Source organism: Bos javanicus, chromosome 2 (genome assembly GCF_032452875.1).
Source record: "Bos javanicus breed banteng chromosome 2, ARS-OSU_banteng_1.0, whole genome shotgun sequence".
Taxonomy (NCBI): Eukaryota; Metazoa; Chordata; class Mammalia; order Artiodactyla; family Bovidae; genus Bos; species Bos javanicus.
In genome coordinates, this window is record NC_083869.1 from 56269837 (window position 1) to 56290900 (window position 21064).

Sequence of the window (21064 nt, forward strand, 5' to 3'; positions counted from 1 at the left end):
AGAGGAAATAGCAAATTTATTGTAAAAATTGCAACCCAGATCTATGCTCCAGTGAAAGAGTCAAAGAACCTTAAAAGAAAATGATTGATTCAAATTAGAGGCTTTTCACTATTTTTCATATATTTAAAATATAAGAATCATATTTAATATATGTCTGTAACAATTTAAACATGTTCATTCTTCTCTTACTCATATTCCTTTATTCTTTCCCCACCAGATTTGGAGCTTAGGTTTCCTGTTAGCCTTCTTTCCCCCAAAATATTTTTTGGAACTATTCAAAGACATGTATAGTACCTTGAAAGTATATTTTTCAGCAGAATCTAATTGTTATGTAAAAATATTTGTTTTCCATTATTAACACACCTATGTGTAAACTAATTCTGTGATCACTACAAATATAAATTAAAAAACTTTTGGGGACTCAACTCTACCCAATAGTCTTCTACATATTACTGAAATATCAAAAGTTAATTGGAAGTTAACTTGTAATATGTATTCTTTGCACATATTCCTGTCAAGAACTTCTATGTCTAATTAAGACAATAGGGATATTTGTGTTATGATGATTTCTGATATTAATAGTATTTCTATAATATTTAAAACCACTTTTGAATGTCTGGTTTTTTTTAATCTGTTTTTAATTCTGTAGCTGTAAGCTTCTGTGAATTAGGGTATTTTCAGTGTAAAACAAATTATTATCCAGAGAAATGTCTTTTGCAGCATTTGATTTTGATAATTTAAAAAATTTCTGTATCTGGGATAGCCTTGAAAAGTATTTTCAGGGCTAGATCAACCAAGTTAATACTCTAAAGGCAATTTTCTTGGTTGTATCATATGAACCAACAAACACTTCACAACAGCAAAACTGAACTCATATGGGGATGATACAATTTGAAATGCTATCACTGAATCTTAATTTCCATGGAGTCTCAAAAACCAGTGAAAACAATTTTCATTTCTTCCCATTGCTAGATATCACATTTAGATATGAAGAATCTATGTTCATTAAAAATAAATCAAACATGTATATGTAAATTGCTTCTTAAATTATTCATAAGTTTCTCCCTTCAGTTTTGTAAGTAGCATTCTTTCTCTACATTTGGTTTATCATTCCCAAAGGTTTTCAAGGTGTTAATTTTGTACTCTCCATTTCAGTTTAATGAGCAAATCAGTTGTTATTTACCTGACATTCATAAAATGTTGCTTAATTTTGGTGGGTGTAGAATCTTTTAGTTGTATTAAGCTGATAAATATTTTAGCCACAAAAGTGATGCCTGCAGTCAGTTTTGTCTTATTTAGCTATGTCGTAACAGTTTGTCAAATTACTACTGAAAATTGAATAAACTCTGTATTCGAGACAGTTTTATTTTGAATATTTTTTATTCCTAATTTTGTTGCCATTCATCTAAGCCTCCTGCATGGAAGTATTGCAAATTTAAAATAGGAGGAAACAAGGGATAAAGAAGGAGAGACTTATTTTTAAGACTAAGACTTTTTTCATATTTTGTTTTGTGTTTTAAGTATGGAGATTTTTGCTATATTTATACCTAGGGGAAAATAACATTTGATATTGTTGTTGTATTATATTTGTATTTTTTGAGACAACATAGAGAAGAAGGTACAGACCTGGGTTAATAAAGCCTGTGTGCAGTTCCCTTATCAGCCATGTGATTATGATCATTAACTCCCTGAATTGCAGTTTCTATAGTTGTGAGATTTAATATGTTAAATGGCTGATTTGACCTACTCACTTGATATAATATTTTTATTAGTCATTTAGTACATTTGAAAGCAGTTTACTATTAAATAAAATATATATTATACTCCCTTCCTTCCATATTTTAACTCTGGAATATATTAAAAGTATATGACAAGAATCATATTGAATAAATAAGCACGTCTGTCGTGGTGCCTAAAATGCCTCCTTCACAGTATAACGTTCTTCCCATCTTAACAAACAACTGATTAGTCATTTTAATGTCATTAGTAATGCTAAAATTTCTCCTTGAAAAGTTAAATGATGCAACACATTTACCTTTCAGTTAAAATATTAATTTTTAATAATTTTTTAATGCAATGTCCCTTAAAGACTTAAAACTCATAATTTTAATACAAGTATAGGTATCATCATGCCTGCTTCAACCTAGATATAATCAGTAAAATATTAATAGTTGGATTTCTTGCTACAAAGTTTTCCCTTTTTGATTTATAGAGCTTATAAATAGGAGTGAAAGTTTCTTCAGAATTAATATACTTGGGATTCCAGCCATAGCTCAATTTGGTTGTAAAAGTCCAATGCATTTATTTTATACAGCATTTTCAGGGGGAAAAAAATCAACTTTTAAGATAAATCAAAACAATATGTATAAAGGATATACACATATTTTTATATAGTTTAGTATTTTCATGGAGAAATACAAAATGTGAACATCAGATCAGATCAGATCAGATCAGTCACTCAGTTGTTTCTATATGCAGTCTCACTTTCTCTTCTTGTGTACGATTGCTTATATCAGTCAGTTCAGTTCAGTTCAGTCACTTAGTCATGTCTGACACTTGGCAACCCCATGAATCGCAGCACATCAGGCCTCCCTGTCCATCACCAATTCCTGGAGTTCACTCAAACTCATGTCCATCAAGTCGTTGATGCCATCCAGCCATCTCATCCTCTGTCGTCCCCTTCTCCTCCTGCCCCCAATCCCTTCCAGCATCAGAGTCTGTTCCAATAAGTCAATTCTTCGCATGAGGTGGCCAAAGTACTGGAGTTTCAGCTTCAGCATCAGTCCTTCCAAAGAACACCCAGGGCTGATCTCCTTCAGATTGGACTGGTTGGATCTCCTTGCAGTCCAAGGGACTCTCAAGAGTCTTCTCCAACACCACAGTTCAAAAGCATCCGTTCTTCGGTGCTCAGCTTTCTTCACAGTCCAAATCTCACATCCATACATGACCACTGGAAAAACCATAGCCTTGACTAGACGGACCTTTGTTGGCAAAGTAATGTCTCTGCTTTTCAGTATGCTGTCTAGGTTGGTCACAACAAATATTCACAGAGTATACACTCTTTTGTGTGATAAGTCAATGTTTGCCATATTTTTCTAAACTTTAGTCACTGCTATTTTCTGACAGCTGAATAAAGCTTCACTGGGCATAACTTCAGAAGAATAGATCTGGTTTATCTGAAAGCATGAATTTCTGTATTGTAATAACAGAAGCAGAAGATATTAAGAAGAGATGGCAAGAATACACAGAAGAACTGTACAAAAAAAAATCTTCAGGACCAAGATAATCATGATGGTGTGATCACTCACCTAGAGCCAGACATCCTGGAATGAGAAGTCAAGTGGGCCTTAAAAGCATCACTACGAACAAAGCTAGTGGAGGTGATGGAATTCCAGTTCAGCTATTTCAAATCCTGAAAGATGATGCTGTGAAAGTGCTGCACTCAATATGCCAGCAAATTTGGGAAACTCAGCAGTGGCCACAGGACTGGAAAAGGTCAGTTTTCATTCCAATCCCAAAGAAAAGGCAATGCCAAAGAATGCTCAAACTACCACACAATTGCACTCAGCTCACATGCTAGTAAAGTAATGCTAAAAATTCTCCAAGCCAGGCTTAAGCAACATGTGAACTGTGAACTTCCAGATGTTCAAGCTGGTTTTAGAAAAGGCAGAGGAACCAGAGATCAAATTGCCAACATCCACTGGATTGTGGAAAAAGCAAGAGAGTTCCAGCAAAACATCTATTTCTGCTTTATTGACTATGGCAAAGCCTTTGACTGTGTGGAAAATTCTGAAAGAGATGGGAATACCAGACCACCTGATCTGCCTTTTGAGAAATTTGTATGCAGGTCAGGAAAAAACAGTTAGAACTGAACATGGAACAACAGACTGCTTCCAAATAGGAAAAGGAGTACGTCAAGGCTGTATATTGTCACCCTGCTTATTTAACTTATATGCAGAGTACATCATGAGAAATGCTGGACTGGAAGAAACACAAGCTGGAATCAATATTGCTGGGAGAAATATCAATAACCTCACATATGCAGATGACATCACCTTTATGGCAGAAAGTGAAGAGGAACTCAAAAGCCTCTTGATGAAAGTGAAAGTGGAGAGTTAAAAAGTTGGCTTAAAGCTCAACCTTCAGAAAACGAAGATCATGGCATCTGGTCCCATCACTTCATGGGAAATAGATGGAGAAACAGTGTCAGACTTTATTTTGGGGGGCTCCAAAATCACTGCAGATGGTGACTGCAGCCATGAAATTAAAAGACGCTTAATCCTTGGAAGGAAAGTTATGACCAACCTAGATAGCATATTGAAAAGCAGAGACATTACTTTGCCAACAAAGGTTCATCTAGTTAAGGCTATGGTTTTTCCTGTGGTCATGTATGGATGTGAGAGTTGGACTGTGAAGAAGGCTGAGCGCTGAAAAATTGATGCTTTTGAACTGTGGTGTTGGAGAAGACTCTTGAGAGTCCCTTGGACTGCAAGGAGATCCAACCAGTCCATTCTGAAGGAGATCAGCCCTGGGATTTCTTTGGAAGGAATGATGCTAAAGCTGAAACTCCAGTACTTTGGCCACCTCATGTGAAGAGTTGACTCATTGGAAGAGACTCTGATGCTGGGAGGGATTGGGGGCAGGAGGAGAAGGGGACGACAGAGGATGAGATGGCTGGATGGCATCACTGACTCGATGGACTTGAGTCTTGGTGAACTCCGGGAGTTGGTGATGGACAGGGAGGCCTGGCGTGCTGGGATTAAAAAGTTGGACACGACTGAGCGACTGAACTGAACTGAACTGAATATAAATATTATATTTCTTGAAAGAATAGGTGAAATAAAACATGGATTATGTACCTTCTGTGTTTTAACATTTCATTTATTGACATGTTTTATTTCTGCATTTTCTGTCTGATTTTCTTTCTATATTTTAGTTTCTTCCATAGTACTTCCATATTACAGATTACTAAAATAAGCTTTGCTTTGTATGAATTCATGCTTTAAAATGGCATCACAAGATAATTTATATAATTCAAACTAGAAGAGCTAGCCGTTTAGCAATCTAAGTGGACAGAATTGAAAGTTATACTGCATTTGTGTATGCATTCATAAATTACCTAGTGCTGTAGGTTAACAGTGAATAATAAAGATCTCTGTCCTCATTGTGCTTAACATCTAATAGCACCCAAATATATCAATAAAAAGTAAAATTGTAAAGAAATACAAGTGTAAATTTGCCACTCTAATTCACACAATGAAGTAGAATGTATGGTGCAAAAATCAGAACATAGAAGGCTTCTTGAAGGAAATGATGTTTGTGATATCAAAAACAGGAGCAAATTAAGCAAGTATAAGGCATTTCAGGTAGGGTAGTGTGTACACAGGGTATTTTGGAAACTCTTCCTAGTACTTTCTATGAATAGCTAATTTTTTACAATAAAAATTATTTTATTGCAAACAAATACATACATATATTTATTTGTAAAAGGTATTTTTGTTGTTAATATGAATGTTATTGCTGTTTTTATTAATAATATACATTTTTGTGTTTACCTGAGTTTACCTAAAATTTCATTTCAGCTACTTGTTCTGGACTGAGTGGGGACAGATGCCCTGCATTGGAAAGGCTCGCTTGGATGGCTCAGAGAAGGTTGTCCTCGTGAGCATGGGAATAACGTGGCCAAATGGTATCTCCATTGACTTTGAGGTCTGTTGGTTGTCTTAAGTGTTTAAACTGCATTAAATGCAAACTTGCTTTACTCAATTTTTAGTGTTCTCTTATTTTCTTTGTGAAACACTTAATAAAAAACAGCTTGTAATATTACTTTTCAATCGATCTTAGGAAAATAAATTGTACTGGTGTGATGCTCGAACAGACAAGATAGAAAGAATTGACCTTGAGACTGGTGGGAATCGTGAGATGGTGCTGTCAGGGAACAATGTGGATATGTTTTCAGTTGCAGTCTTTGGGGCTTACATCTACTGGTCTGACAGGTAATTTATTTTTTCATAAGTATTTGAGTCTCAAAATGTTATTTTAGTGTCAGTTGATTTACCCTTGTAGGATTAGCCATTTCTTACCAAGGTCACAAAAAAATCTCACAAACCATGTAATTTCCACAAAAAAAGGCAGTTGCTCTTGCTATTCCAGGCTCAACTCTTTCAATGTCACAGACTAATGTTGGTTTCTTTCCCTTCTGCTGGGCCATCTGTTATCTTCAGCTTAAATAACTGGTGTGGTTTGAATTAGTTAAAGATTATTAATCGTGTATGTTCGACTTCTTGGCAGAGCACATGCCAATGGGTCCATCAGAAGGGGCCACAAGAATGATGCCACAGAAACTGTAACCATGAGAACGGGTCTTGGAGTCAACCTGAAGGAGGTTAAAATCTTTAACCGAGTAAGAGAGAAAGGTCAGTGCTCTTCTATTATCAATACATTTTATGCTATTTTTTTCTCTTATTTTTTTAACATTTATTTATCAACTTAACTTAGATATTAATTTTTATAAGTCCTAAACCTCAAGACCCTTTTTTTTTACCCCCTAATTTCTAACAAAAATCATATGGTAGCCTAATGAAATTAATTTATAATCATTCATAGATAGATATTTTTGCCTAGACAGTGCATGGATATGGACATGTTATATACTTGGCCTGTCTTCAGTATAGGTTTAGACTAAGTAATATAGAAACATGTGATAAATACATATATTTAACCTAAGTATAAAAAGCACAATTAGGATATTAGCAAAGAGCAGCCAAATGTTTTTCCATTTTATTTAGAACTGACCAAACATGCTGCATTACTTGGACCAAAAGGTTGTCTTCATGTCAGATTATATTTTAATATATAAAGTGATGATGGCTTTGGAAGGTTGCTATTAGCGTGAAATGTGTCCACAGTCATCATTTCTTTGAAATATGTTTCTTTAAAACATATTTCTTTAAAATATGTTTCTTTAAAACATTTTTCTTAAAATGTTTCTTTAAAATGTTTTTAAACTGGTATGACAGTGAGTTAGATATTTTTTAATATCATTTCTATTAAGATAATATTTATTTTAAGTGCCATTAGAGGATGATGGATTCATGAAGGAGAATTAGTCTGACATAGAAATCTTAATAGCATATTACACACTCACTCAAAACTGGAGTAAAAAAGTTATGCCCAGTATACTTAGGATGTTAGTAACATTGGAACCATGAATTTCTTTAATACCTTATATACTTCATAGACACAGGTAGTGCTTCTTTGTTTTTCTTGGTGAACTCAGTTCATGTTTTGAGTGTATTAGTTACTTGCTCCAAAGATTACAATACTTGAAACCTATTGTAATCTCAGTATCAAGTTTCAAAAAAGTTATGTACTTAACTAACAGATTAAGGTTAACTTTTAAATAATTCTCTTTAGATGGTCAGGGAAGCAGAAGAGTGTGAAATAATAAATCTAAGGTTTTAAAGTGGAGTGACTAAAAAAAAAAAAAAAAACAGTACTTTACAGTGTTTGATTTTTTTACTGACCAGTCTAAAATTAAGAATAAAATAATCCAGAAGATTCAACGTTAATTTTTAATATGTCTCTAAGAAAAAACTATATGGAAAACAAAAGCAAAAGCACAATGTGTGTATGTATCTTTTTCTTCTCTCTAGGGACCAATGTTTGTGCCAAGAACAATGGGGGATGTCAGCAGCTCTGTCTTTATCGAGGAAATTCCTGGAGAACTTGTGCTTGTGCCCATGGATATTTGGCAGAAGACGGAGTTACATGCCTAAGGCATGAAGGCTATTTGCTGTATTCAGGGAGAACAATATTAAAAAGTATTCATCTTTCTGATGAAACCAACTTAAATTCACCAATAAGGCCATATGAAAATCCACGTTATTTCAAGAATGTCATAGCCTTGGCTTTTGACTATAATCAAAGAAAAGGTAGCAACCGAATCTTCTACAGTGATGCACACTTTGGAAATATACAGCTTATTAAAGATAACTGGGAAGACAGACAAGTAATTGTTGAAAGTAAGTACAACATTTTTTTTTAATAGTTTAGTGGAAACGGGTATCATTTGGAGTAATAGAGAAATTAGAGTGGTGATTGCATGTAGTAATTACATTTTCCTAGAGTTTTTATTCTAAAACAAGTGCAACTATATCATCCAAAACCCCAAAAGTCAAAGAAGCAATTAACTGCTTAACATGTACAGCATGAATATTATGATTATTAGCTTCTAATCATGGAACATTCAGTATATTCCTTCATAATGTTTATTATAAATGTTTATTAAAATTCATGGGAAATAATTTTTAGTATAAAACTTACTAATTTTATTTTCTTCTAATGGGAGAAATTATATCTTTAGGGATACCTATCTAATTATATTTGGTGAATTTTATTTTCTCAAATATCACAGATTATCTTTGTTATATCAAAGATATATCTTTGTGATATATCTGTTACATATCTTTGTTATATATTTGTTATATATCTGTTTTATCACAGATATAACATTCTTGATGAGAGAGTGTAACTAATGAATTAATATTTTTAAGACATTTTAAAAATTTTATAAGACAGTCATTTTAATATTTTATGGGATTCAAATGTAATATTGTATGAATCATCTATATAATTTAGAGAAACCTCTTCCTGTCATCCAATTTTACAGGAACTATCTTCCTATTCCTTGTTTAACATATGGAACATATTTCCATATATTCCTTACTTTCCCAATTTTACTTTATTAAGGTCAACCTTTGTCATTACTTTTTAAATTTCAAAATAATACATAAGTTTATTGTAAAATGTTCAAGTAATATGGATTTGAAAGGAAGTTTTTGCCCCATCACTGCAACATCAATTCCGTTTACTTACTTGTGACAGCTGTCATGCCTCCAGAATTTTCTATATGTATGTGTTTCATTTGTAATTACAAAAATGGAATGATCTGTATGCAATATTCACCTGCTTTTTTCACTTAGAATATATCTTTAAAGGCTTTCATTTAAGTATATAATGCTCTATCTCATTATTTTGAAAGCCTGTGTCTATCCTGTGTCTCTGTGCCACGTCACTTCAGTCGTGTCCAGCTCTTTGCGACTCTATGGACTAGAGCCCACCAGGCCCCTCTGTCTGTGAAATTTCCCAGGCAAGAATACTGGAATGGGTTGCCATGCCCTTGATCAGGGGGTCTTCCCGACCCAGGAATTGGACCCCAGTCTCTTATGTCTCCTGCATTGACAGGCAGGTTCTTTACCACTAGTGCCTCCTGGGAAGCCCATCTCTCCTGTACTAAGGGTAAACTAATTTATTTAACCATTTTCTTATTGACAATCATTTAGGTTGTTTTGGTGTCTTATCATTACCTACAATGAATGTCACATAAATATTTTTTCACACATGTGAATATTGCTTTTGTATAGAATCCTAGAAATAGAACTGCAAAATCAATGTTAATTTTTATAATTGGCCAAATTTCTTTTCAAGAAGACTATATTAATATATAATTTCATCAACTGTTTTTGAAAAAGACCTATTTTCCCTCACTTTTGACAATGATTTTATAATATTTACTATCATATAGCTAATATATAAAAGAGTCAGCTTATGTTAATATAAATATATATTAACTAGAGAGATAACTAGATAACTAGAGAGATCCAGTATCTACTCATATATTTTATTCATATGAAAAATAGATACTTAATGTCAAACTCTATTATACATTACCATCCCATGCTAGGCCTGCTAAAGTTTATTTTGTTCTTTCAACATTTAGTATCTCAAAATCCTTTGGGTCTATTCAAATCTGACTCAGCCTTTCCAAGTCAGTTCAACTGTGTACTTTCAAGTATATACAAATATAAAATATTATTTCGTTATTCTGTAGGGTACCATACTTATTGATAGTTTAATACCAATTTGTATATTCTAGCACAAACATACATATAGCATTGTATATTCATGCTATTTTGCTCTCTAGTGTGTGTGTAAATATGAAGATACAACTATAAATATACTAATCATAGAGTTCAGACATTTGAGAGTTGTTGATTCTTTAGTTATAGCTCTATGAAGTTTATACTATAATTCTCTTTGGTCCTCACTCCATTTTCTTAGACTAATACAATTTAGAGTTGAATATGCTCACGTTGCACATGTAATCTATTAACTTCTTCAATTTAAAAAATTAAATTTCTATTGAAATTTAATAGAATCTCTAAGATACTAAAGGTCTAGAGAATAAATAATCTGTCTGGGGAAAGGCAGAGGGTACAATGGAACGGAGTCAAGGAATCTAAGTGATCAAAAGTATGTTCATAATAATACTAGATATTTGTCTTTTTTTACAGTGTTAAAAATGGCACCAATGGTGGAAAAACCATTGTGGCTAAACTGATGATACCTTAGCATTAATGAAGACAGCAGCACCAAACAGTACTAGTAGTGAGTGTATTTTTCACTGCCACTTAATAGCAGGAAAAAAAAAAAAAAAGCCAGTTTAACCTAAGAATGTCCTTGAAGAAAAGGTAAAAAAATAATTTTATTAAATCTTAATCTTTCCTAATCCTTCAGATTACACCTCTTTTTACACTCTGTGATAAAATACAAATAGGGAACTTCTATTGCATTCTTAAGTCCAATGGCTGCTAAAGGAAACTGGGTATTTCTGTCTTTATGTAAGTCCATGGTTCTTTTAACTGACATTATCTTTTACTTGAATGAGGAACAGACAAACTATGATTATTCAAACCTGGTTGTGTGGCAGACTGAATACCATAAGTCTATCATTCCAAGGAAAATAACCTACATTTGTTGCACATAATAAAAATCAAGCTTTCAAGTAAAAATTAAATTTTTGGAAGAATTGTATCTACTATAGTAAGCTTGATAGTTTCCCAATACTTAAATGCTTTTCTGATGAGATGGTAGTGGTATTACTAGTGATTTGAGGGGTTGTTGCATACTGAAATTGTCAACATTTGGAAGATATGCGCAACTCAGGGAACCAAAATTTTCCTACTTATATGATAAAATCATGCCTGGGTAAATGATACATTAAGAGTATAAGATAGACCAATGAATTTAATGAAATGGAGTATGAAACATTCATCACTATGGTTTCTGATTCTACACTGAATCTAACCTTTAAGTAACTATCACTTTTCATGTTCTGTAGTATAAAAGCATATTCAGAATTATCTGAAAGGCTATGAAAACCCTCCTTCCTTTTCAACTCTGTAGCTGTGTGAAGCTGGATTGTCTTTATCAGTTCAGTTCAGTCACTCAGTCGTATCTGACTCTTTGAGACCCCATGAATTACAGGACGCCAGGCCTCCCTGTCTAACACCAACTCCTGGAGCTCACTCAGACTCATGTCCATCGAGTCAGTGATGCCATCCAGCCATCTCATCCTCTGTTGTCCCCTTCTCCTCCTGCCCCCAATCCCTCCCAGCATCAGAGTCTTTTCCAATGAGTCAACTCTTCACATGAGGTGGCCAAAGTACTGGAGTTTCAGCTTTAGCATCATTCCTTCCAAAGAAATCCCAGGGCTGATCTCCTTGCAGTCCAAGGGACTCTCAAGAGTCTTCTCCAACATCACATTTCAAAAGCATCAATTTTTCAGCGCTCAGCCTTCTTCACAGTCCAATTCTCACATCCATACATGACCACAGGAGAAACCATAGCCTTGACTAGACGGACCTTTGTTGGCAAAGTAACGTCTCTGCTTTTCAATAGGCTGTCTAGGGTGGTCATAACTTTTCTTCCAAGGAGTGTCTTTTAATTTCATGGCTGCAGTCACCATCTGCAGTGATTTTGGAGCCCAAAACAATAAAGTCTGACACTGTTTCCACTGTTTCCCCATCTGTTTCCCATGAAGTGGTGGGACCAGATGCCATGATCTTCGTTTTCTGAAGGTTGAGCTTTAAGCCAACTTTTTCACTCTCCTCTTTCACTTTCATGAAGAGGCTTTTTAGTTCCTCTTCACTTTCTGCCATAAGGGTGATATCATGTGCATATCTGAGGTTATTGATATTTCTCCCGGTAATCTTGATTCCAGCTTCTGCTTCTTCCAGCCCAGCATTTCTCGTGATGTACTCTGCATATAAGTTAAATAAGCAGGGTGACAATATACAGCCTTGATGTACTCCTTTTCTTATTTGGAACTAGTCTGTTGTTCCATGTCCAGTTCTAACTGTTGCTTCCTGACCTGCATATAGGTTTCTCAAGAGGCAGGTAAGGTGGTCTGGTATTCCCATCTCTTTCAGAATTTTCCACAGTTTATTGTGATCCACACAGTCAAAGGCTTTGGCATAGTCAATAAAGCAGAAATAGATGTTTTTCTGGAACTCTCTTGCTTTTTCCACGATCCAGTGGATGTTGGCAATTTGATCTCTGGTTCCTCTGCCTTTTCTAAAACGAGCTTGAACATCTGGAAGTTCACAGTTCACATATTGCTGAAGGCTGGCTTGGAGAATTTTGAGCATTACTTTACTAGCGTGTGAGATGAGTGCAATTGTGCGGTAGTTTGAGCATTCTTTGGCATTGCCATTCTTTGGGATTGGAATGAAAACTGACCTTTTCCAGTCCTGTGGACACTGCTGAGTTTTCCAAATTTGCTGGTATATTGAGTGCAGTACTTTCATAGCATCATCTTTCAGGATTTGAAATAGCTCAACTAGAATTCCATCACCTCCACTAGCTTTGTTCATAGTGAGGCTTTCTAAGGCCCACTTGACTTCACATTCCAGGATGTGTGGCTCTAGGTCAGCGATCACAGCATCGTGATTATCTGGGTCATGAAGATCTTTTTGTACAGTTCTTCTGTGTATTCTTGCCACCTCTTCTTAATATCTTCTGTTTATGTTAGGTCCATACCATTTCTGTCCTTTATTGAGCCCATCTTTGCGTGAAATGTTCCCTTGGTATCTCTAATTTTCTTGAAGAGATCTCTAGTCTTTCCCATTCTGTTGTTTTCCTCTATTTCTTTGCATATCGCTGAGGAAGGCTTTCTTATCTCTCCTTGCTATTCTTTGGAACTCTGCATTCAGATGCTTATATCTTTCCTTTTCTCTTTTGCTTTTCACTTCTCTTCTTTTCACAGCTATTTGTAAGGCCTACTCAGACAGCATTTTGCTTTTTTGCATTTCTTTTCCATGGGGATGATCTTGATCCCTGAGCCTGTACAATGTCACGAACCTCCGTCTATAGTTCATCAGGCACTCTATCTATCAGATCTAGTCCCTTAAATCTATTTCTCACTTCCACTGTATAATCATGAGGGATTTTATTCATAAATTCCAACTAAAATAACACAACAAATTTGAAGTAGATATGAGAATTCAGCTGTATTGTAGTAATCCAGTCATTAAGCACACTGATAAAATGATAAAACATTGCTTTTTCTCATTTAAAAAATGCAGCTATTTTCATAGATGATGCCATTTATATTAGTATGCTATCATTTTTTTAAATATATTAATACATATTAAAACATTTTTCAGTTTAAATTTCTAACAATGTAATAGATAGTACCTCACATATACAAAAGGTTTCCTGGAATTTTCAATATTTTTTAAGAGTGCAAAAGTCCTCAGAACAAAAATAATTGCAAACTACTCTTCTAGACTAAAGGCTCAGAGAATTTGAAGTGTAAAAATATGAAAAAGCTTTTTAAGGAATCTCCACACTGTTCTCCATAGTGGCTGTACTAGTTTGCATTCCCACCAACAGTGTAAGAGGGTTCCCTTTTCTCCACACCCTCTCCAGCATTTATTATTTGTAGACTTTTGGATCGCAGCCATTCTGACTGGTGTGAAATGGTACCTCATAGTGGTTTTGATTTGCATTTCTCTGATAATGAGTGATGTTGAGCATCTTTTCATGTGTTTGTTAGCCATCTGTATGTCTTCTTTGGAGAAATGTCTATTTAGTTCTTTGGCCCATTTTTTGATTGGGTCATTTATTTTTCTGGAGTTGAGCTGTAGGAGTTGCTTGTATATTTTTGAGATTAGTTGTTTGTCAGTTGCTTCATTTGCTATTATTTTCTCCCATTCTGAAGGCTGTCTTTTCACCTTGCTAATAGTTTCCTTTGATGTGCAGAAGCTTTTAAGGTTAATTAGGTCCCATTTGTTTACTTTTGCTTTTATTTCCAATATTCTGGGAGGTGGGCCATAGAGGATCCTGCTGTGATGTATGTCAGAGAGTGTTTTGCCTATGTTCTCCTCTAGGAGTTTTATAGTTTCTGGTCTTACATTTAGATCTTTAATCCATTTTGAGTTTATTTTTGTGTATGGTGTTAGAAAGTGGTCTAGTTTCATTCTTTTACAAGTGGTTGACCAGATTTCCCAGCACCACTTGTTAAAGAGATTGTCTTTAATCCATTGTATATTCTTGCCTCCTTTGTCAAAGATAAGGTGTCCATATGTGCGTGGATTTATCTCTGGGCTTTCTATTTTGTTCCATTGATCTATATTTCTGTCTTTGTGCCAGTACCATACTGTCTTGATAACTGTGGCTTTGTAGTAGAGCCTGAAGTCAGGTAGGTTGATTCCTCCAGTTCCATTCTTCTTTCTCAAGATCGCTTTGGCTATTCGAGGTTTTTTGTTTTTCCATACAAATTGTGAAATTATTTGTTCTAGCTCTGTGAAGAATACTGTTGGTAGCTTGATAGGGATTGTGTTGAATCTATAAATTGCTTTCGGTAGTATACTCATTTTCACTATATAGATTCTTCCAATCCATGAACATGGTATATTTCTCCATCTATTAGTGTCCTCTTTGATTTCTTTCACCAGTGTTTTATAGTTTTCTATATATAGGTCTTTAGTTTCTTTAGGTAGATATATTCCTAAGTATTTTATTCTTTCCGTTGCAATGGTGAATGGAATTGTTTCCTTAATTTCTCTCTCTGTTTTCTCATTATTAGTGTATAGGAATGCAAGGGATTTCTGTGTGTTGATTTTATATCCTGCAACTTTACTATAGTCATTGATTATTTCTAGTAATTTTCTGGTGGAATCTTTAGGGTTTTCTATGTAGAGGATCAAGAGACACGTGTACCCCAATGTTCATCGCAGCACTGTTTATAATAGCCAGGACATGGAAGCAACCTAGATGTCCATCAGCAGATGAATGGATAAGAAAGCTATGGTACATATACACAATGGAGTATTACTCAGCCATTAAAAAGAATACATTTGAATCAGTTCTAATGAGGTGGATGAAACTGGAGCCTATTATACAGAGTGAAGTAAGCCAGAAGGAAAAACATAAATACAGTATACTAACGCATATATATGAAATTTAGAAAGATGGTAACAATAACCTGGTGTACGAGATAGCAAAAGAGACACTGATGTATAGAACAGTCTTATGGACTCTGTGGGAGAGGGAGAGGGTGGGAAGATTTGGGAGAGTGACATTGAAACATGTAGAATATCATGTAAGAAACAAGTTGCCAGTCCACGTTCGATGCGCAATACTGGATGCTTGGGGCTGGTGCACTGGGACGACCCAGAGGGATGGTGTGGGGAGGGAGGAGGGAGGAGGGTTCAGGACGGGGAACACATGTATGCCTGTGGCGGATTCATTTTGATATTTGGCAAAACTAATACAATTATGTAAAGTTTAAAATACAATAAAATTTAAAAGAAAAAAAAACAAAAACAACAAAAAAAAGAACTGATTTCCTTTAGAAAAAAAAAATATGAAAAAGCAAAGAGTAAACAAGAGCAACACATCATTTGGTATGATTAGAATATGGGTTGTACAGCATGAGTGGTATGAGATGAGGCTAGCGTCCTAGAGAGGAGTCCCATATTGAAGGATTTGGTTTGTCAAGAAAAAAGTATTAAAATTTTTATTGAAATGTAATTAAAAGTGTACCATTCAATAGTTTTTGGTATATTCCATTATAAATTTTTAAAATTAGATAAAAATATGTAAAACATAACATTTACATTTCAACTATTTTTAATTGAACAATTCAGTGATGTCAATACATTCACAGTATTGTGCAACCCTCACCACCATTTATCTCCAAAACATTTCTTTCTTTTTAAAGACAAACCTCATTGAAGCAATTATTTCCCATTCCCCATCCTTGTATTCTCTGGTAACCTTTCATCTATTTTTTCTCTATGTATTGGCTATTGTATATATTTCATATAAATGGAGTCATACAATATTTGTTTTATCGTGTGTTGTAACTCACTCAGCGTAATATTTTGAAGGTTAATTCATGTTTTAGGTATCAGAAGTTGATCTGCCTCATTATGGCTGAACTATGTTCTCTTGTATGTATACGCTGCTGCTGCTAAGTCACTTCAATCATGTCCGACTCTGTGCGACCCCATAGATGGCAGCCCACCAGGCTCCCCCATCCCTGGGATTCTAAAGGCAAGAATACTGGAGTGGGGTGCCATTTTATTCTCCAATGCATGAAAGTGAAAGGTGAAAGTGAAGTCACTCAGTCATGTCCGACTCCTAGTGACCCCATGGACTGCAGCCTACCAGGCCCCTCTGTCCATGGGATTTTCCAGGCAAGAGTACTAGAGTGGGTTGCCATTGCCTTCTCCGTGTATGTATATAGCATATATTATTTATCCATTTATCTGTTTATGGATACTTGAGTTACTTCTACCTTTAGTTATTGTGAAAATGGTACAGTGATCATTGATATACTATTATTTAAGACAAGGAGTTTCAATTTTTTTAGTAGATAAAGGGAAAACAATGGAAAGCTTTAAGGCATGTATTTAATAGGATTTCTGTTTTATGAAGATAACTCTGGTTATGTTATTTTGATAATATTTAAGAGATGCCATAGGAGTTTGTTGCTGTGTTACAGATCCCATTTCTATAGGGGTAACTTGAAAGCAGCTTAATCAAAGTATATATGTATTCCTGTTCAGTTGTTTTCTTTTTATTTGGTTGATAGTTTCCTTCACTGTAAAAAAGCTTATTAGTTTTATATAGTCACATTTATTTTCACCTTTATTGCCCTTCCTGAGGAGACAGATGCAAAAAAAAAAAGAAAAAAACCTGCTTTTTTTTAACTCGGTCAACTGCATTACTATCAATTGGTCTATTAAAATTTTCTATTTCTTCCTAATTTAGGTCTTAGAAAATTGTATATTGATAGGAATTTATCCATTTCTTCTAGGTTGTTCAATTTGTTGGTGTATAATATTTTGAAGTAATCTTATTATCCTTTGTATTTCTGTTGGGAGCCACATTAGACATTACTGACAAAATGGAGGCACAGCCCCAACCCCCTCTCCTCATTCCACAGACACAGTCCCAAGATAAAGGAGTTAAGTTTTGTGATTCTGACTTGTTCTTTCCTTTCTTTGGTTGAGTTGGCTAAAGAAAATTTTAAGCTGCTTATTGTTCTTGAGAAAAACATGAAAAAACACAAAGCCTTCTATAGTTGTGCCCAAAAAATAATCTATAAAATAACCATTGACATTTGTTCAAAGATTTTTACAAAAAATGTCCCAGGATGAACACGTAGGCCACAACTTGAGGCCATGAAAAAGATTGTTATCTGGGACCTGTTTGTGAGGAAAGTGTTTATGACAAAGAAAGTTTGCTGAGTTTAGGGTTTAAAAGTAATTAAAAATAGTTAAAACCCTTTTTAAGAGAGAGTGAGCTTAAGATACTAGGGACAAACACGATTTAAAAAGATAAAAAATAAACTGAAAAATGTGGTATACAGCCCAGACATAAACATGAGTTACAATGTAATCACAAGAAAACAGGATTCTGAGAAAATCGCTGAAACAGGAACTCTGTTTAAAGGGCAACAATGAGACAATAAATCTGGGTGAGAGAAAACTAAATATGTCAAACCTGTGACCTAATGCTTTTGTCAAAGTAAAAAAAAAGACCTGATGCTTAAAATAAACATGTAGCCCCACACCTTGATCATTCCCCACCGCCACCACTCATCTCTTCAGACTGATACCCTGGCTGCTGGAGCTGGACTCCGACATATTTCTGTGTTGTTAGTTGTAAGGCTAGACTGAGATTTTTCTTGGTTCTTGGCAGAGACCAATATTACTATAAACTTCCCTCTTAGAATTGTTTTTGTTCTGTCCTGAAAATTTTAAGACTGTTGTGCTTTTCTTTTCATTTGTCTCAAGATATTTTTCTCTTTTCTCTTAAATTTCTTCAGTGACCCACTGATTAAGAAGCATGTTGTCTGGCTTCCACATATTTGTATACTTTTTGCAGTTTTCTTCTTGTAAGTAATTTCCAGTTTCATAACACTGCAGTCAGAAAACAATGCTTAATATAAATTCAATCTTCATTTATTGAGACTTGTTTTGTGGCCTAACATGTGATCTATCCTTGAGAATATTCCATGTGCACTTGAAAGGAATGTGTATTTTGCGCACTTGAAAGGAATGTGTATTTTGCTGTTTTAGGATGAAATGTTCTCTAGTTAAATCCATCTGGTCTAATATGTCATTTAACCCAATGTTTCTTCATCAGTTTTCTGTCTAGCTGATCTATTCAATGATGTAAGTAGTTATGTTAAAGTTTCCTCCTCTTACTGTATTACTGTTCTTTTTTTAATGTATTATTTGCTTTATGTATTTAGGTGCTGCTATGTTGGGTGCATAGATAGCCTCTTGGTTGATTAATCTCTCTTTTTCATTACATGATGCCCTCCATTTTCCCTTGATAAAATCTTTGTTTAAAAGTATATTGCTACCCCACCTTCTGTTTGTTTCTATTTGCATAGCGTATAATTTTCTATCCCTTCACTTTGTGCATCTTCAGATATGATATGATTCTCTAGTAGGCATTTAGCAACACTGTCTTTTAATTGGAGCCTTTTGTTCATTTAAAGTGATTTTTGATGACTATACATACCGCTCTTTTGTTAATCATTTTTGGTTGTTTTGTGATTATTTTGTTCCTTTCTTCTTGTTTTCTTTTTGTAATTTGTTGACTTTCTTCAGTGTTATGTTTGTATTTCTTTCTCTATTTTGTTATCTATGTATTATCAATTTTTTGCATGTGGTTCATATGTAACAACCTACATAAATGTTTAAAGTTGATGGTTGCATAAATTTGAGCACATTCTAAAAGTAGGACACTGTTACTGCCCCTCTTTTATAATTTGTGTGTCACTTTTCTATTTTAGATGTGAAATTTTTGCCTCTTTTGTCTTTTAATCTTCATACTAGCTTTATAGGTAGCTGATCCATTGCCTTTACTACATGTTTGGGATTTACCAGTAGGATTTTTTTCTAGTATTTTTCTAATTTTTCATTATGTCCTTTTTCTTTTCTATTTGATAATGCCCCTTTAATATTTCTTATAAGGTCAGCTGAGTGGTGATTAACTCTTTTTTAAGTTTTTGCTTGTCTGGGAAACTTTGTATCTCTCCTTTAATTATGAATAACCACCGGTATATTCTTGAGTATTCTAATCAGAAGTTGTTTCCCCCCACCCCCCACCCCCCAGCGCTTTGTATATATCAAGCAAGTTCCTTCTGGCCTGTGAAGTTTCCACAGTAAAGTCATTAAATAGATAGTCTTTGTGGGTTTCCTAACTTATTTTTCTCTCGCTGATTTTAAGATTCTCTCTTTAACTTTTGACATTTTGATTATAGCTTGTCTTGGTGTGAGTCTTTTTGGGTTCATCTTGTCTGATACCCTCTGTACTTCCTGGACTTGGCTAGCTGTTTCCTTTTCCAGGTTATGGAAGTTTTCAACCATTATTTCTTCAAACAGTTTTTCTATCCCTTTATCTTTCTTGAACTTCTATAATACAAATCATAGTATTGCATGGTATTGTTCCAGAGATCTCTTAAACTATATTCATTTGTAAAAAAAATTGCTATCTGTTCTTTTGCTCTCCCAATTGGGTTATTTCCACTAATCTGCCTTGCATCCTCTAATCTTCCTGCATCCTCTAATTCTGTTGACTCCCCTCTTTGTATTTTTTATTTCAGTTAATGTATCCTTTGGTTCAGATTCACTTTAAAATTTTTTTTCTCTTTGTGGAAGTGCTGAGTTCATCCACTTGTCCCTCAAGATTGGTGAGCCTATTTAACTATTTTTTTGTTTCCTATCAGGTAAATTGTTTATCTCTGTTTTGTGTGGATTATTTTCTGAGGTTTTGATTTATACTTCCATACTTTCATTTTAAGTTTGTCTCCTCTTTGTGCCTAAGTGTATTTGTTTCTAGGTTTTTAGTATAAATTAGCTATGTTTCCTACTCTTGAAAGAGTGGACTTATGTACAAAGTTTCTTGTTTGGCCCAGCGACACAACCCCCTGTGCTTACCAGAATCAGGTGGTCAAGCAGTGTGTGTTTTCCAATTGTCTTTAGGGTGTAACTGCTGGATGTGCACCGGGGATGGTGTTGGCCCCTAGGCCAACTGGCTATAACCTCTGACTCCAACTGTTGTGGGCAATCTGATAGGTGGAGCTGCTTTAGAGGGACAGCACTGTCAGCCAAAGCAGCTTTCCAGGTTTGGGAGAGAGAGAGAGGCACTGGCCAAGTTGAATAAGTTGGGTAGGGCTGGTACTTGGGAACACTAGGGCCAGGTGCGCAGTATAGCTGAGTTGGTGGAGAATGACAGAAATGGATCAGGTTGGGTAGAAAGAGAATTGAAAAACATGGTGCCTTTCAGCACTTCTGTACCTGGCGAAAATTCCAAAAGATTCCTGTTACTCTGGCACATGCTCTAAAATCAGTCAACATATCTCCTTAGTGTATGACCTAGGAACTTCTCAAGCTACTGCTTCTGCACTGCAACTCAGAATGAGTGAATGAGTGCACAACCTCTTTGCAAGCCAAGTCTTGGTTTCCCATAACCCTCCAGTTCTCTTGGACATAAGCCTCACTGACTTTTAAAGTCAAATGCTATGAGAGTTCTTCTTTCCAGTGCAAGTACCTGGGGCTGGGGAGCCTGGTGTGACACTTAGAGCCCTTTGCCACCATGATATTCCTCCCGCTTGTGTGTCACCACTTTAGTTGTGTGGGTTCTGATTAGATTTCCATTTTTTTCTTGTCTTGATGAAGCCTTTTCCTTATAC

The 21064-nt window shown here is 35.0% G+C and overlaps 1 protein-coding gene across 1 annotated transcript; it reads left to right on the forward strand.

Annotated features, from left to right (window-relative positions):
• The first annotated feature begins 5592 nt into the window (after positions 1–5592).
• Positions 5593–8359, forward strand: LOC133260467 (low-density lipoprotein receptor-related protein 1B-like). The gene is made up of 4 exons (XM_061438830.1): positions 5593–5709; positions 5845–5996; positions 6292–6416; positions 7656–8359. Exons 1-4 carry the CDS (start codon positions 5611–5613, stop codon positions 8045–8047), a joined length of 768 nt encoding a protein of 255 aa, XP_061294814.1. The 5' UTR covers positions 5593–5610; the 3' UTR covers positions 8048–8359.
• Positions 8360–21064: the final 12705 nt, after the last annotated feature.

What these genes read in the sequence shown, in the direction of transcription:
- LOC133260467 (XM_061438830.1), top strand. Translation starts at nt 5,611, where the DNA reads ATGCCCTGCATTGGAAAGGCTCGCTTGGATGGCTCAGAGAAGGTTGTC. An exon ending in TACATCTACTGGTCTGACAG is followed by an intron (nt 5,997 to 6,291) that starts GTAATTTATTTT and finishes ACTTCTTGGCAG; the next exon opens with AGCACATGCCAATGGGTCCA. An exon ending in TAACCGAGTAAGAGAGAAAG is followed by an intron (nt 6,417 to 7,655) that starts GTCAGTGCTCTT and finishes TCTTCTCTCTAG; the next exon opens with GGACCAATGTTTGTGCCAAG.